Genomic DNA, 19,032 nt, shown 5'->3' on the forward strand with positions numbered 1-19,032 from the left:
TGAAGACTGATTGTGTATTTCAGAGGGCAGGTGCCAGAGCTTGTGAGTTAGATTTGGATTAGACGTATATGAGGATGACCCTGATAGATGAGGGATAACTTTGGAGCCTTGGGCTTCCTATGAGATTGTCAGAAACAGAAATATAGGGCATCATGGGATTAATTGAGAGAGACCCTAAAACACATTATGGGATTTTGGTGGGCTGGGCAGTGAGGAAAATCTTGCCAGGAGAGCTCAGAGCACAGATTCCATTTGGGGACCTGTAGAGGCAGAATCAGCATGAGTACTCTCTCGTAGCTTCTCTGATGTAGTGTTGAAGCCATCAAGTTAGAATTTGCAGTACTAGGAAAAGGCATATGTCTCTGGACACCCCGTGGGACTTCTGCTGGTGGTGTTGAGGCTGACTGAGGCACAGGGGCATTTCCGGCATTGAGGGGTTAGTAAATACCCCTTGGCTACTCTCTCAGGGTGGCTTTGAAGTTGGTAGAAAAAAGGGTCATGTCACCAGTTGTCCCTGCTCACTTCTGAGCCCAGGGAAATGTGATCCTAAGTCACATGCTCTTCCTCTGAGCAGGGCTGGAGCACACACAAATCCCATGAGCTGAAAGAGGGGAGAAACCTTTCCCTAGGAAAGTAGCAAAGGAGGAGTGAATGGATGCTGGGCACAGGAAATTAGGAATTGTGTACAGCTGCTGCTATTTCAAAGACCCAAATAACAATGTCTTAAAGCAATTAAGAGTTTACTTTTCTCTCATCTAAAAGAAGACGAGAAGCTGGTATGATAGCTCCATTATCATCAGAGACCCAGGCTTCTTTAATTTTTTTTGCTGTACCCTCTTAGTACTTGATAGTTATTCTATAGTAGTGTCTCGTACTTAGACGATAATATGCTGGGGTACCATCCCTCATGTCCGTATTTCAGGACAACAAAGGAGGAGAGGGGAAGGCAAAAAGTACTCTCTCAATTGACAGGGTCACCATTAAAAAGCTTTTCCAGACATCCCGCACAACTGCAGCTTATATTTCACTGGCTGTCAATCATAGTGATGGAGGTGGGCAGTTGTTACCTTCTAACTGTGCATATTTGGTGCTGAATAGAACCGGGAAGAATGTTATCGGGTGCACAACTGGCACTCTTTGCCAAAGCAGCAAAACACACAAACAAAACAACATTAGCGCGTAAGTCAAGATTAGCATCATGAAGTAGAGTTTGCAGCAAGTGTCTTGGAAGAAAGGAGTGAAAAGGCCAAAAGGAGCAGAGTTACAGTCAAGGAGTAGGATACTGAAATTGAAGATTACAGAGGCTGGGGTCAGGATGTACCCATGAGATCTGAGAATTGAGTTAATCGTGAACCTGAATCCCTGTCCTGGAAAAGACGTCCTCTTTTTGTTGGAATGTAGCCTGGAAAAGCTCAGCAGAGGCCCAGCTGAAGGCTGAAGATCCCTCCCTTTGTCAGCCACCTCCAATCTACAGGTATCATCGTCCATCTAGGACCAGACTCCTTAGACAGGTTAAGTTTCCCACTTATGGGCAGGAGGTTAAGTGCCGGGATCTTCCTAGGGCAATGCATTTGATGAAACACATGCCTTCAGTTGTCCCATACTAACTCAAAACATAATGATGTGCTATTTACTATTTTCCATTTTAAGAAAAGTTATTTTCTTGCTTGCAACGTGTAGGCATTGTTAAACTTCCTATTTTTGTCTTTATTTAGTAAAGTGTGACCCAGTGTTTTTCATTTTATATAGTACGAACATGCCCCCATCTTCGCCAACCCAAACATGGCCGCATCAGCTGTTCTACCAAGGAAATGTCCTACAAGACAGTGTGTTTGGTTACCTGTGATGAAGGGTACAGAGTAGAAGGAAGTGCTAAGCTTACTTGTCAAGCTAACACCCAGTGGGATGGTCTAGAACCTCGGTGTGTGGGTAAGTCATGGAAGGCATGGTGCGTTTGGTGATTTATTTCTCTTGCTCTCTGATTTCTCCTTTCTTCTGTGAAGGCCTAGAACTTCTGTGAAGTTGATTCATTATGAATATAAATCCACATCCATGTATACAGATGCGCGGAGACACAGGTATACAGGTACATAAACGAATGTGCAGTTTTATTCCTCTCCACTGATAAAAAGACACCAGAATCCCATTATCCGAGTCGCTGACGTTTACAGCTTGAAATGGTGATGATGTTTTTTTAACTGGGGCCAATTTGGATGGATTTTTTAAAGACCAAATTCTGTGTGATTCCCTTGCTTTGTTAAACAGAAGTTACTTTTACCTTGTTGATAAAAGGACAAAATTATGAACCAGTGAACCTTAGGATAGACCATAATATTCTGTTTCATCAGAAGATTTTTTTGCCTTGTCCTTCTCGAAGAGTTGTGACATCTCACTACTGAAATCAGGTCCAGAATGAATAAATTCAGGAATCTTTCCAGTTTGCTGCTCCTTATACACTGTAAATACAAATGATAACGATAATGATGATGATGATGATGAGAATTCTTATAAAATGTCAGATGTAGTATACAGAGCTTGGCAGGTATATAATTAAATAAGCAACTTCCAAAAAAGGAAAAAGAAGAACTATATGTAAGGAATAAATTGAAATATGCCAGGACCCAAGATGGGAAAACTAGGTACTATGAATCTGTCATTTCCTTCCAAATTGATTTACAGGTTTGTTCTAGTATAATCTAGTACTGGATCCGTGGTTGGTGAAGGTATCACCAGGAAGGTTGTTGAGCTTACAGGGTATGGGGGGATTCATTTAACAGTCCAAAAGTTGACCCTCACTGTTTAAGCTAAGAAAAACTGATATTATCAAACTGAGAAGAGATTAATCTCTCCTGGATGGGCAAATGAAATTCACTATTAAGCAAAAATTCAATTCATTAGCAATGAGATGCCTACTGTTATGGATATTGTAAGAGTTAGGCCTGGAATACGTTGTATTTCCCTGTAGACAGAAGCTGCAAGGACACCCAAGTCAAGAATACACTTAGTTTGTATGAAACCCAGACAAAGGGAGATAGCCCTTCAGATATTCCACAGAATTAAATGAGGTAAAAATGATGGGTCTTCCATCATAGAAAGGTGCCTTTACGATGGCACAATAAATGTCAATGAACTTCTTTAGTTGGGATGTTGTCTCCTTACACTAGATTTTCTATGTAAGTACTAATGTTTACTCCCAAGAATCACCTCTTACCCTGCTTCCATGGCTGATCAACTCCTCTTCTGAGGGACCCAATCTTTTTTTAAAAATAGTAATACTGGGGTGCCTGGGTGGCTCAGTCACTTAAGCATCAGCCTCTGCATTTCCGCTTAGGTTATGATCTTAGGGTTGGTGAGGTCAAGCTCAGAGTTGGGCTCTGCACTGACAGCACAGAGCCTGCCTGGGATTCTGTCTCTCCCTCTCTCTCTCTGCCCCTCCCTGACTTGTGTGCTCTCTCTCTCTCTCAAAAGTAAATAAAATAAAACTTAAAAAAAAATAATGCATCTAATAAGGTTTTCCTATTCTCAGTTCTTTTAAAAATCATTGTGTGCATTTCTGTAATGATTTAAAGCATATGCAAATCTTGGTGATTTATGTAACCATCAAAGGGAGATTGCATCCCTTTTTACAGTTTATTGGAGAACCACTCACTGTAGCCTCCAAATTCTGACAACAACCGTAATTACTATGATAATTCTGATTTTTAAAAAATTGATATAAATGAATAGGATGTGTGTTGAAGAATAGACAGGTACAAAACAAAAATTTTGAACATGAGGTAAAATGAGGGAGAACTTATTCTCACCATCATAAAACAGATTGTGCACCTACAGTAATTAAAATAGCACATTAATGGTGCAAGGATGCACAGAACAGTGGAGCTACACATGACTAAATATGGTACAGAAACAAACATTAGTTTATAGAAGAATATAGCACTTGGTAAAGGAAATTTCAGAAATCAATGGGGAAAAAGTTTATCTAAAAATTAGTCTTGACTCTCACTACACACCCACAAAAAAAATCACTAAATTAAGTTAATTAGTTAAATTGGGCAAGTTAAGGGGTGAAATGTAAGAAAAGGTACAGATTTTTATGAAGGGGAACTTTCTAAGAATAAAAGACAATCTGATTTTTTTTTCAACGTTTATTTATTTTTGGGACAGAGAGAGACAGAGCATGAACGGGGGAGGGGCAGAGAGAGAGGGAGACACAGAATCTGAAACAGGCTCCAGGCTCTGAGCCATCAGCCCAGAGCCCGACGCGGGTCTCGAACTCCCAGACCGCGAGATCATGACCTGGCTGAAGTCGGACGCTTAACCGACTGCACCACCCAGGCGCCCCAGACAATCTTAATTTTTAATGGAGAAGAATTTCCTGAGAATAAAAGGAAAAAAGAATAGATTTGAATACATAAATATTTAAATACATAAAGATTTAAATATTAAACAGTAACTCTTCAAATGAATTCTTTACATCACTAAAAGGCAAACAGTGAAAAAGAAAGGTCACTTGAAACCCACACAACCACGTCAATGTTATTAATGATTGTCCTTAACATTTTCTAAAGTATGAAACTAGACAAAAACACAAAAGTGTATAGACTCCAATACCAAGAGTCATAAAAGAAGTGAATTAACTGGATAAAGGAGAAATTTAAAAATACAATTTTTAGAAAATAAAAAATGAGAAATTTCTAAAACCAGAGTTACGAGATATGGGCTAAATTACACACTGATGTAATTTTATAGTTATAAATCCTTTTATTGTTAATCAGGGAAGTGGAAACAATTAAACATTAAATTCAAAAGTTAGGAAAAGAAAGATTGCAATGGAAGTTGAAAGAAATACTTTCAAGTTTAAGTAATGTTTAAGTAAAGGAAATGAGCTATAAAGGGAGATGGGATGCCGTAGAGTGAGTAAGAGGGAAATCTTTGAATAAAATAATGGATTTTTAAAGTATAAGTAAGAAAAATGCAAAAGTAAAATTATTCTAAGAAGCTCTAACAAAGAATATAAGAGGCCAGAGGTTTTTCAAGGAATAATAAAACATCATACATAAATATGTTCACATAAAATAAAAATCGTTGGTATTTTGTGTATGATTTTCTATGAAAATGAAAGTTTTTAAATGAATCAAGAAAAAGTAGAAATGCAAGTGTATAATTAGTCATAAGTGGAAAATGTTATCAGAGTTTTAATTCTCCAAAACTGACTGAGGGACCAATGAAACTCTGCCAGACTTTTCAGAAACAGTAACTCTGTACTGTATAATTTGGCCCAAGTTATGGGAAGCTAAACAGGTTATATTAACAAATAAAATAATGTTATTTTGTTGGCAACCCGATAGCTATTACCAAAAAACAGGTAATAAACTATGACAGCAAATATGCTACCAATCCATATCTGAAAGAATAGCCTGTCAAACAAGTAGGGTTTATCCCAGGAATGCAGAAGGGCTTAAAATAAGATATAATCTATCAACATAATAAATTACTTCACCATAACAAATAGGAAAAATTCACATGGCTGCTTGGTAGAAGATAAAAATGCCATTCATCATCGTTTAAATCACATTTTCAATACAATTCTGAGGAACTCTTGTTGATAACTGACATAATAAAAAAGATGTCCTTAAACCCACAGCCACTTATGGAACAATATAGGCAGTCTTATTAAATCTGGGAAGAGAAAAGGGTGCTGGCTCAGAATCATCCATTGTTTAGTATTCTCAAAGCTGGAGCACTTGTAATAAATCTTAAGATTAGAGCTTTGGGGATTTAAAACCATCATCATTTGTAGATTACATGTCTTAAAATTGAATGAATCTACTAAGAGAGTTGAGAGTTCACTAAAGTCATAAGAATACCAAATAAAGAACTTTTCCGTATACAGTGATAAGCAGAATATATAGTGAAAAATCACATTCAAAAGATTTGTGGAAAATATAAAATATGTAAGAATAATCTTAAACAGCAGTGCATGGAACCTGTGTCACACAAACTAGAAAATGTTACTGAGAAGCAAAAAACATACCTTAATATTTTAATAAAATTGTATCAAAATGAAAGTTCTCTCTAAATATATGTATAGGTAAAAGGCAATCTCATTTAATATCCCAACAAAGCTTTTCTTTTTGACCCTCTTTTGGAATTAGGAAGTGATTCTAGAGCTTATCTGGAAGAATATGTAGGCAAGAATCACGAAAATAAGATTGAAAAGGGAAGAGTAATAAAGAATAGTAAAGAGAAAGTAGCTCCTACAGGGTTTTAAAATATATACTGAAAACACAAAAATGAAGAGTTTTGCAAGTACTGCCATATAGATCAAGATGATTGAATAGATCCTGAAACTTACGAGTTTCATGTATTACTAAGGAAGCATCACAGGTCAGTTGTGAAGAAAAGATTTATTCAATTTATAATATAGAAAAATTGGCTGGCTCTTTGGGAAAAACAAATGAAACAAAGTGAATTTCTCGTATGTCTTTAATTCATACCAGACACTGACATTAATTCTTCATAGATATTAAAATATAAAGAAAAAAATAAAACCGTTAAAAATTAGAAGACAGTATAGTTAAAATAGGTGAGCGTTAGCCAATTTCAGGACTTAAGTATAAAAGCAGCCGACATAAAATCAGCAGGTTAGACTATATAAATAATTAAAGACATGTTTACCCCAAATACCGTAAGCAAACAATAAAAAAGAGAATATTAATAGGGAACAAAATCTTCAACAATTATCACATAATTTTCTTGGGGCGCCTGGGTGGCTCAGTCGGTCAAGCAGCCGACTTCGGCTCAGGTCATGATCTCACGGTCCGTGAGTTCGAGCCCCGCGTTGGGCTCTGTGCTGACAGCTCAGAGCCTGGAGCCTGTTTCAGATTCTGTGTCTCCCTCTCTCTGACCCTCCCCCGTTCGTGCTCTGTCTCTCTCTGTCTCAAAAATAAATAAACATTAAAAAAAAATAAAAAAAAATAATTTTCTTAATTTATGAAGAGCCATCCATAAATAAGGGATATTGAGCCCCACGTAGTCATTACATTTGAACCGCAAATTTGGCTCTGTGTTTTGCTCTTCATCACAGCGGAACAGCAAGGCTGGGCAGTCATTTGGCACATACTGGGCGAAAATAAAAGGAAGAAACCAATTTCTCAGGAACCATTGCATTTGCCGGCACAGACGGTTAAAAGAAATTTCAGGGAGGAGGCCTGGTGGTGAAGTGTTTAGGGGCACAGAGAGTCTGCCACTTAGCTGCGGGGTGACCTCAAGAATGTAGACTGTGGGTAACTTCCCCATAGTTGTGCCTTGGGACTCTTGTTTGTAAATGGGAATGGTAACAATACCCCTTAGTGCATAGGATTGAATGAGTCGATGCTTGTAAAGCACTTAGAACAATGACCAGCACATAGTATATACATGTTAGCGATTATTACATGGGAGATGCAAACTAAAGATGTTAGGACTGCTGCCGGGAGAATCATTCCTACAACAAATAAATGTGCATATGGGCAGGCGCACACACACACACACACACACACACACACACACACCCTACATTAAGTCTTAGTCTTGGTTTTCCATTTTGTTTGCATTCTGCCCCCTTCATTTGTTATTCTTCATTGATTCCAAAGATAACATTAAGGGTCAGGGCCCCGATTATGACACAGTGATTGGAGGGAGGGAATAAAAACTTTTCTCATAATGTGCCCACTTAAATAAAGATGGAACCAATAAAAACTCATAAAATGGAGACTGCTGGATATTTTGCTTAATCCATGAATGCAGAACTCTGTTTACTCTTTCATACTTCAGAACCTTAAATGTTCCACAAACTGAAAGTGATAACAGTCACAGTTGGCATTAATTAAAATATAAGAAGTTTTTCAAGGTGTTGATGCACTGGCAAAATAACATGAGATAACCAGAGAGAGAACAGCTTAGCGTTGTTGATAATCTATCATAGGTTCAGTGTCATCAACAGATACCATTTAGTGACTTACATCAGTTCCAAGGCAGCACAATTGTATTTTTCTTGAAATTTGTGGAAATGCAAATAACACTCTTTCATTTCCCTACAATAGAGCGCCACTGCCCCACGTTTCAGAAGCCCAAAGGTGTCATCATCTTCCCGGCCAGCTGTGGCAAGCAGCCTGCCAGACCTGGGACGATTTGTCAACTGAGTTGCCGCAGAGGATTCATTTTATCAGGCGTCAGAGAAGAAGTGAGATGTACCACCTCTGGAAAGTGGAGTGCCAGAGTTCAGACAGCTGTTTGTAAAGGTAGGTCCCCTACATCCATCGGGCTGAAAACCAGATTCCTATATAACAATATATTGGTACAGTGCGGGGCTGTGCCTTGTTGCAGCTTTTGCTGCAAACCCATGATACAGTGGTGAGTATTATCCTAATATGATCTATGAGGGTTTCTGTTTCAAAATGATGGATTTACAGAATCCGATTATAATATGCCAGGCAATGACAGAAGAAATAGAAAAATAAGGATAATTTTCAAGCTGGAAATCTGGTAAGTTTTCCACCAGGAGATGGAGATCTTTGAGGAATTTTAATGGCCCATATAATGCAGGACTAAATCAGTTTAAAGAGGCATGAGTTAAAAAAAATAAAAAATTAAAGAGACATGAGCATCCCATTACTTTCATAGAATATTGCCATCTGACTGGCAGCAAGAATAGCCTGCTACATAAAAGGGGGTTTTAAAAACAAGAAAGAGTTCTTAGAAGTAAAAGCATCATAAATATCTCTAAGAGAAGGATAAATAAAGTGGAGTGGATATTGTTGAAAACAACAGCGATTTGAAGAACCAAACTGAGAGTTCCCTCAGAACGGAGAAATAATACACAACGAACTTGAATATCCCAATGGATCAAACTAAAAAGATGGAAGTTAAGAGATACCAGTGATAGATTTTTAAAAACCCAGTATCCATTTACTAACGAGTTCCAGAAGCAGAGAGAAGAGTAGATGGAGGAGAAAAACTTTCCTACCAGGAGAAGGAAGTTTCTCTGGGCTAAACTTGAGATCAATCATAGCCCAGGACAGCAGCATATTTTCACTACTGGTGAAATTTCTGAGTTCCAGAGTTTAACAAGAAAGTTTTATATATATATATATACACACACACATACATATATGTATATATATATGCACATATATATATGGACATACATATATACATACATATGTATAGATATAATATACATATAAAGTAGATATATATATATGTATATATGTATAATTTATTGTCAAATTGGTTTCCATACAACACCCAGTGCTCATCCCAGCAGGTGCCCTCCTCAATGCCCATCACCCACTTTCCCTTCCCCTCACCCCCTATCAACCCTCACTTCGTTCTCAGTATTTAAGAGTCTCTTATGATTTGCCTCCTTTTCTCTCTGTAACTTTCCCCCCCTTCTCCTCCCTCTTGGTCTTCTGTTAAGTTTCTCAGGATCCACATATGAGTAAAAAAATATGGTACCTGTCTTTCTATGCCTGATTTATTTCACTTAGCATAACACTCTCCAGTTCCATCCACGTTGCTACAAATGGCCAGATTTCATTCCTTTTCATTGCCGCATAGTATTCCATTGTGTATATAAACCACATCTTCTTTATCCGTTTGTCAGTTGATGGACATTTAGGCTTTTTCCATAATTTGGCTATTGTTGAGAGTGCTGCTGTAAACATTGGGGTACAAGTGCCCCTATGCATCAGTACTCCTGTATCCCTTGGGTAAATTCCTAGAGGTGCTATTGCAGGGTCATAAGGTAGATCTATTTTTAATTTTTTGAGGAACCTCCACATTGTTTTCCAGAGTGGCTCTACAAGTTTGCATTCCCACCAACAGTGCAAGAGAGTTTCTGTTTCTCCACATCCTTTCCAGCATCTATAGTCTCCTGATTTGTTCATTTTAGCCACTCTGACTGGCATGAGGTGATATCTGAGTGTGGTTTTGATTTGTATTTCCCTGATGAAGAGTGACATTGAGCATCTTTTCATGTGCCTGTTGGCCATCTGGATGTCTTCTTTAGAGAAGTGTCTATTCATGTCTTCTTCCCATTTCTTCACTGGATTATTTGTTTTTTGGGTGTGGAGTTTCGTGAGTTCTTTATAGATTTTGGATACCAGCCCTTTGTCTGATATGTCATTTGCAAATATCTTTTCCCATTCCGTTGGTTGCCTTTTCGTTTTATTGATTGTTTCCTTTACAGTGCAGAAGGTTTTTATCTTGAGGAGATCCCAGTAGTTCATTTTTGCTTTTAATTCCCTTGCCTTTGGAGATGTGTCAAGTAAGAAAATGCTGCAGCTGAGGTCAGAGAAGTTTTTCCCTGCTTTCTCCTCTAGGGTTTTGATGGCTTCCTGTCTCACATTCAGGTCCTTCATCCATTTTGAGTTTATTTTTGTGAATGGTGTAAGAAAGTGGTCTAGTTTCATTCTTCTGTCCTTCATTCTTACTGTCCAGCTCTCCAAGCAGCATTTGTTAAAGAGACTGTCTTTTTTCCATTGGATATTCTTTCCTGATTTGTCAAAGATTAGTTGGCCATACATTTGTGGGTCCAATTTGGAGTCTCTGTTCTATTCCATTGGACCCAAATAGATAAAATCATGAATGAAAATGGAATTATTACAACCAATCCCTCATAAATATAAGCAATTATCAGGGAATACTATGAAAAATTATATGCCAACAAACTGGACAACCTGGAAGAAATGGACAAATTCCTAAACACCCACACGCTTCCAAAATTCAAATGGGAAGAAATAGAAAATTTGAACAGCCCATAACTGGTGAAGAAATTGAATCAGTTATCAAACATCTCCCAACAAATACGAGTCCAGGACCAGTGGCTTCCCTGGGAAATTCTGCCAGACATTTAAAGCAGAGGTAATACCTATCTTTCTCAAGCTGTTCCAAAAAATAGAAAGGGAAGGAAAACTTCCAGACTTATTCTATGAAGCCAGCATTACTTTGATTCCTAAACCAGACAGAGACCCAGCAAAAAAAGAGAACTACAGGCCAATATCCCTGATAAATGTGGATGCAAAAATTCTTAATAAGATACTAGCAAATCGAATTCAACAGCATATAAAGAGAATTATTCACCATGATCAAGTGGGATTCATTCCTGGGCTGCACAGCTGGTTCAATACTCGCAAACCAATCAATGTGATACATCAAATTAATAAAAGAAAAGATAAGAACCATGTGATCCTGTCAATCAATGCAGAAAAAGCATTTGACAAAATTCAGCATCCTTTCTTAATAAAAACCCTCGAGAAAGTCAAGATAGAAGGAACATACTTAAAGATCATAAAAGCCATTTATGAAAAGCCCACAGCTAATATCATCCTCAATGGGGAAAAACTGAGAGCTTTCCCCCTGAGATCAGGAACACGACAGGGATGTCCACTCTCACCGCTGTTGTTTAACGTTGTGTTGGAAGTGCTAGCATCAGCAATGAGACAACAAAAGGAAATCAAAGGCATCAAAATTGGCAAAGATGAAGTCAAGCTTTCATTTTTTGCAGATGACATGATATTATACATGGAAAATCCGATAGACTCCACCAAAAGTCTGCTAGGACTGATACATGAATTCAGCAAAGTCGCAGGATACAAAATCAATGTACAGAAATCAGTTGCATTCTTATACACTAACAATGAAGCAACAGAAAGACAAATAAAGAAACTGATCCCATTCACAATTGCACCAAGAAGCATAAAATACCTAGGAATAAATCTAACCAAAGATGTAAAGGATCTGTATGCTGAAAACTATAGAAAGCTTATGAGGGAAATTGAAGAAGATATAAAGAAATGGAAAAACATTCCGTGCTCATGGGTTGGAAGAATAAATATTGTCAAAATGTCAATACTACCCAAAGCAATCTACAAACACATTCTATGCAATCCCAATCAAAATTGCACCAGCATTCTTCTCGAAGCTAGAACAAGCAATCCTAAAATTTGTATGGAACCACAAAAGACCCCGAATAGCCAAAGTGGTAGTGAAGAAGACCAAAGCGAGAGGCATCACAATCCCAGACTTTAGCCTCTGCTACAAAGCTGTAATTATCAAGACAGTATGGTATTGGCACAAAAACAAGCGAGAAAGTCTTAAATGAGTTTCCAGAGAGAAAAGAGAAATTGCACAGAAGAAACAAGAACCAGACTTACATTATACTTCTCATTTCCAGCTATAAATGCCAGAAGGAAATACAGCAATGTCCAAAGAATACAGAAAGAATGGATATAAACTTTCAATCCCAAATCCAGTTTAAAGTATTAGTCAAGTATGAATAAAAGTCAGCTACTCTTTTAGATTTTCAGAGTCAATATGTTAATGCATATTTGTGGGGAAAAAGTGTCCAAGGATAAGCTCCCTCCAGGAAAAAAAGAAAATATAAATTGTATGAAGTTTCAAAGAAACAAGAAGAGACACAGATTGTATCAACTCGGATATATTCACCTGCAAGTTACAGAAGACCTAATTTAACATAACATAAAATAAGGGATTTTTTATATTATATATTCAGAATTTAGCTCTACAGTGACTGATGTGGATTATGTTTATGTTACCAGCTCTAACTCAGTATTTGTACCATAGAGTTTCACACCGCAAAAAATAACATTGGCTTTAATTTCTTGTTTTGACAGTACATGTTAGCACCGCTAATTAATTCTACTTGACAGCCTTGTTTTCAAGCGTGGTTCTTTCCTGCCACAGTCAACATTTTGTTTTTGTTTGTTTCTTTTTTGTTAATTTTTAAAATATTTATTTATACTTGAAAGAGAGAGAGAGACAGAGACAGACAGACAGAATGCAAGCAGGGGAGGGGCAGAGAGGGAGACACAGAATCAGAAGCAGGCTCTGGGCTGTTAGCACAGAGTCCAACGCAGGGCTCAAACTCACGAACCGCAAGATCGTGACCTGAGCCACAGTGGACACTTAACCGAATGAGCCACCCAGGCGCCCCAGGTTTTTTTGATTGTTTCTTTATTTCATTCAAAAAGTATCTATCAGGCTTCTAGTGTGTGCCAGGCACTATGTAACACAATGGGACAAGAGATAGCCTTCAAAGAATTTGAATTCTGTTGGAGGAGAAACTCGGTTTCCTGATGGCAAGTTGTCTGGTCAGGAAGGACAGAAGGCTGTGGGGGCCCCTTTGGAGGGAGCACTTCCTGAGGAGATTGTGTCTAATCTGTGAACTAAAAGACAAATAGGAGTTATCTAAGTAAAACAGGAAGAGGTCACTGACTCAGGCACAGAGAAGAACATGGGCAAAGTCTCAGGTGCAGGAAAGACCACAGGGTTTCCATGGGATTGAGACTATCCAGCATGGAGAGTGAGTTCCAGTAGGGGAACCGTAAGAGATGAAGCTAAGAGGTCAGCAGGTTCCAGTTCGGGAAGGGCCTCATAAGCCATGCTGAAGGCAATTGTACATTCCAAATTAATCTGGAATTGCGGTGTAAAAAATGAGTCACGAGTGCCTGGAGGGCTCAGTCACTTGAGCCACTGACTCTTGGTTTTGGCTAAGGTCATGATTGCATGGGTCATGCGATCCAGCCCCGCATTGGGGCTAGACAATTGGGGCTACTCTATGCTGACCGTACGGAGCCTGCTTGGGTTTCTTTCGCCCTCTCTCTCTCTTTGCCCCATCCCCACTGGCGTTCTCTCCTCTCTCAAAATAAATAAACAAAAACATGAGTCACAGAGTATTCATATATTTTTGCCTCTTTCCTAAATGACTTAGAATTACATATCAATCTATATATCGATTTGTGCATTTTCTGAGTCAGATGTGGAGGCCCCTCAGATCAGCTGTCCCAAGGACATAGAGGCGAAGACCCAGGAACAGCAAGACTCCGCCAATATCACTTGGCAAATCCCCACAGCTAACGACAACTCTGGGGAAAAGGTAAGGTTTGTGCAAATATTTGCATCCTTTTCAAGTGGATTCTGAATGTGCTGCAAATATGTGCGATATTGAAGATTTACTAATACCCTCATGATAGTACTTTCTGTATAAACTCTACTCATAAATATTAATGCCTCATTGGATAAAAGAATGATTCACCTTGAATTTTTAGCTAGAAATCAGAAAAAAATGTCTAAAACGGAAACTTTTATTCCGTGGACTTGTTGTATTGTATATCCACTAAGATTACTTGACTAAAAATTCTTTGCCTCTTACTAGGCTCCAGTGATCTTTTAAGAAAAAGAAGATATGGAAATGATCTTAATTCCTATTTATGAACATACCTTTTAAAATATGAGCCCCAAACGACTGCATATTGGCCAAGCTGAAGGAGATTTCAGTGTTTTTAATTCAGCATTTTCTAACACAGTATTTTACCCAGAATACAATATTTTAATATTATATGTACAGTAGCCTGAGATAATTATCCATCAGATGTTGGAAAAGAAATAAATTTATGATTTAACTCCCCTTGAACCTGTACTGTTAGTATTCACATACATGAAGATACTTTTATGGTACATTGTTTTCACAGCTGCATATAAATATGTACAAATCATGGCAGACAGGATATACTGGGGTGGGGCCCACAACACACACACAAAACTGTTCTGATAGTTGTGTTAAATATACTTATAATCAAGGTCACTTAAAAAAATTAACTATGGGTTACATTCTCAGGATTGATTGATTGATTGAGAGAGAGCGTGTGTGTATGTGTGTGTGTGTGTTGTGTAAAACCAGCTTCTTTTTTTGTGTGGAGGGAGGGTATTTTTTTAATGTTTTATTTTTTCTAAATGTTTATTTATTTATTTATGAGAGAGGCAGAGAGAGAGGGAGACAGAGAATCCCAAGCAGGCTCTGCACTGTCAGCACAGAACCTGATGCAGGGCTCGAACCCACAAATTGTGAGCTGGTCAAGAGTCGGATGCTTAACCAACTGAGCCACCCAGGCACCCCTATTTTTTTATTTTTGTTTACTTTATGTTATTTACTGAGTGCAGTATTGGTTTCAGGAGTAGAATTTAGTGACTCATCAATTATATACAACACCCAGTGCTCATCATAACAAGAGACCTCCTTTTTCTTTCCTTTTTTTTTTTTTTTTTTTTTTTTTTTTGTGCAAGAGAGGGCACAAGTGAGCAAAGGGCAGAGAGAGAGAGAGGGAGGGAAAGAAGCAGGACTTACCCAAAGCAGAGCTCAAGCTCATCTGAAGCAAGGCTCGAACTCAGGAACCGTGAGTTCATGATCTGAGCTGAAGTCAGATGCTTAACCAACTGAGCCATCCAGGCACAAGTGCCCTCCTTAAAACCCATCACACATCCAGCAAATTTATTTATTTTATAAATGGAAGTTTGTACCTTTTGATCCCCTTTGCCCATTTCACCACCCCCACCCCTACCCCCATCCCCTCCTCTGACAACCACCATCTCTTCTCTGTATCTATGCGTTTGCTTTTTTGTTTTCTTAGAGTCTGCATTAAATGAGATCCTATGGTATTTTAGGTAACTAAAGACAAGGTAACTTCTACATGTGAATTTAAAAGTGCAAATGTGACATCTAGTAGGTGATGTAAGTGTTGAACGATCAGTCCGTCATGTGTGGTTTTTACTTTTCACTAAAAGACCCATGAAAACATGCATGCATTGTTGTTACCTTCATCTTGATTGTCATCAAGCTCTAAGAAGAGCACAGGGACACATTTCAGGATCTAATGAGAAGTCACACTAAATGCAGCACCTGTGTGTTGAAATATTTTTAACATTGCAATTGAAAAGACCAGGGTATTTGACTACAAAAGTATTTCTAAATTTGCATTTTTAAAATTTTCTAAATTAAAAGACAAATAGCAAACTTGAAAAAAAAAATGCTTCGGAAGTGTCAGAAGTGAAGAATATGTACTACCTAACATGTTCATGTTATGTTATCTTATAATTTTCAAAGGCACTAAGAAGGCAAGCATATCACTCAAAAAGAAAAGAACAGGGGTGCCTCGGTGTCTTAGTAGGTTAAGCATCCCACTCTTCATTTTGGCTCAGGTCGTGATCTCTCAAAATAAATAAACTTAAAAAAAAGGAATGAATACGTCCATATTTCCCTATCATGCAAACATGTGAGATTTTAATCTCGGTATAAGGCATTAAGAAACTGTGAATTAAAACAACCTGGTGTCATATTTTTGAGTTACCAAAAAGTAATGGTATTTAATATAGGTCAGAGAACTTAGAGTGGGAACTTTCACATTGACTCTCAAATACTGACAAATGGGAATGCAAATTACTGCCGTGTTTTGGGAAAGGAATTTTGTATTATCTATCAATATATTGTTAATGACTTCTGGTTGGTAATTCTGTTCTGGAAATGTATTATAAAGACATAATAAAAATATTTTAGAATTACCTGTTCAAAACTCTTCACCCCAGTATTGTTTGGTATAGTAAAATTTGGGACCAATTTAAATGTCCTTCAATAGATTTTTTTAAATTACCATATATTTATTCTATAGAAAATTACAGAGACATTTAATCTTGAATTCTAAAGACTACGTAACAAAGAGTGTTTAAAGATATTATGTTTAAAAAACAAAGAATAATATTCCATGTGTACGTCAGCTGCACAAACTATGTAAATAGTAGTCTGGAAAGAAACATGCTAAAAGGCTGTGTCTGATTTTTTTTTCTGTTTCACTATATATATGAAATATTGATTGTGCCATTTAAAATTTTATTTTCCCTAATAATATTTAGGTATAAGAACAGTAAATACACTGTCAGTATTAACCTTAACTTTCAAAATATTTATTTATCTCTAAAAGGTGTCCATCCATGTTCATCCGGCTTTCACCCCACCTTACCTCTTCCCAATTGGAGATGTTGCCATCACCTATACAGCCGTTGACCTATCCAGCAACCAAGCCAGCTGCACTTTCCACGTCAAGGTTGTCGGTAAGTCAAAAATTGCTTGAGTAGGATTTTGAAAATAATCCAGTAGTCCAAGGGCTTGGCTTCTCCTTTATCTTCAACAACTCCCTCCCCCCCGCCGATTCTCCCGGCTGGCTTTGAAACCTGCCCATGCCACTCCCTCTTTGAAACCTACATCCTCTTTAACCATTGCTGCCTCTCTTTGATTTCTTCCAATATGAGCCTTTGGAAAAGTTCCCAGTAATTTTCATCTGTTTTGTCTCCACAGCCATTTATATTCAAAGTCACTCAAGTGACTCTCGTCCCCTTCACTCACGTACAAACTACTTTCATCAGGGGCATCACTGGTCTCTAGAGTTATTTCTACTGCACACTTTTTCGTTCTTATGTTACATAATCTTTCCTTAGATTTTATCACCTTAGATTTTATTAACCACACTCTCCTTATCGAAACTGTCTCCTTCCCTAGCTTATCTGACAGCAATCTGTCTTGGTTCCACAACCTGTTTTTCTCATTTCTCCTTCTTTATCTCTTTCCTACATGGCTTCTCTTCCTCAGACCAGCTCTCAAATGTGGATCATCCCCAAGGTTCCAGCCTTAGCCTTCTTTTCTTTCTGTCTCTCTCTCTCTCTCTCTCTCTCTCTCTCTCTCTCTGGTTTTTCTGGTGATTTTGTTAACTGACAACTTCCAGAATTCAATCTGAAGCTTAGATCTATTTTCTGAAATTCAAACCAATATATAGAACTGCCTATTCAACATTCCCAGGTAAATGTCTTACAGGCATTTCAGACTCACCCAAACCTAGTATATTTCTTAGCTCAGAATGGCACAACCAACCACCTACCTACCATGCAAAAATCTGGAAGTCATCCCTGACTCCTCTCCTTCCATCACCAACACTCAATTATTTCTCAAGTTCTTCTGGTTTCATCTACATATTGTTTCGGAAATCTGCCCTAGTCTCTTCACCCTCACAACCACTGCTGTAGATCAGTCCTAATTTTGGATGGGGTGCTGGTTTATTTCTTAGTCTTCCAATTGCTCTTTGTACTTTCAATCAGTTCAGTAGATATTCAATAGATACCAGGTACCCACCACCAAGAAGTAATATGTGGAGAAATAGGATACGCAGCAGCCTGTAGTGGTCAAGAGCACAGACTCTGAACCCAATCTGCTTCATCCAAAAGTTGAGTATAGGGTTATTGTAAGGCTTTTAGTTAGTTAAAATATATAAACCACTCGAACTAGTGCCTAACTCACATTAAGTTCTGTGTAAACATATTGACATTTAGCAATATTCACCTCATATATTTTAATCTGTTTGTTTAAAATTTCAACACAACAAGTTCATTTTATGTTAAGAATTTTACACAACTTCTTGAAATAACTAATGTATAATCAGACTGGCTCCTGACCCTAGAAATGATAGGTTTTGGTAGAAGTGCATAGAAAGAGACTCAAGTAAAAATCCGTCTACTTCATTTCAGAGTGCTTAGGTATTTTAAATGCTTTCTCACTTGTTTTAAGCATGAACTTGGCCAGTCATATGTAAAAGATGCTGGATTCATTTTTTGTGGTGCTATGATCTTAAACATGGCATTGTGGTTCAAGCATTTGCCAAGTTTCAATGTTTCGCCATGAAGAGTCAGCACAGTGAAATGTAAAATATGTACTCAAGTGTCTGACTAGACACTAGCTCAATTTTCAAAGTGTGAAAGAGAGAGGTGACCTGGGAAAGACGAGGAAGCGGGAGAAGGTGAGAGAAAGGGAGACAAGGAGAGAGGGAGGGAAGAGAGAGAGAGAAAGATAAGAGAGAAAATATTCTAAAGCCTGCATTTTCTTGTTTCCTCAGATGGCAGGGTGTGGGTGTCTTATTGATAAATGAGAGGAGGCAGGAATGCTTTGGCTTAGCTTTCCAGGGAATACTGCCTCACTTGCTTTGAAATAGGCTTTCTCTCTCTCCTTTGGACACCACGCCTCCGCTGGTACCTCCCATTCTTTTGACAGTAATTGACTGAGTCTTAGCACCCTCTCGTACCTGCAGTTCGACTTTAAAATATTCGTCTAGAATCAGATGAGTGTAGAAAATCTTGGAAAGAACCGATTTGCAA

At 38.0% G+C, this 19,032-nt stretch overlaps 1 protein-coding gene across 3 annotated transcripts in view; it reads left to right on the top strand.

The window, feature by feature from the left end:
* Positions 1 to 19,032, top strand: part of SVEP1 (sushi, von Willebrand factor type A, EGF and pentraxin domain containing 1) — a 199,200-nt gene that overhangs the window by 66,458 nt on the left and 113,710 nt on the right. For all 3 annotated transcript variants that reach the window (XM_047830252.1, XM_047830251.1, XM_047830253.1), the window contains exons 6-9: positions 1,750 to 1,929; positions 8,085 to 8,282; positions 13,821 to 13,939; positions 16,815 to 16,944. In XM_047830252.1, coding sequence (XP_047686208.1) covers positions 1,750 to 1,929; positions 8,085 to 8,282; positions 13,821 to 13,939; positions 16,815 to 16,944 — 627 coding nt within the window. The remainder of the gene's footprint in view (positions 1 to 1,749; positions 1,930 to 8,084; positions 8,283 to 13,820; positions 13,940 to 16,814; positions 16,945 to 19,032) is intronic.

This window comes from Prionailurus viverrinus, chromosome D4 (assembly GCF_022837055.1).
Source record: "Prionailurus viverrinus isolate Anna chromosome D4, UM_Priviv_1.0, whole genome shotgun sequence".
Classification (NCBI taxonomy): domain Eukaryota; kingdom Metazoa; phylum Chordata; class Mammalia; order Carnivora; family Felidae; genus Prionailurus; species Prionailurus viverrinus.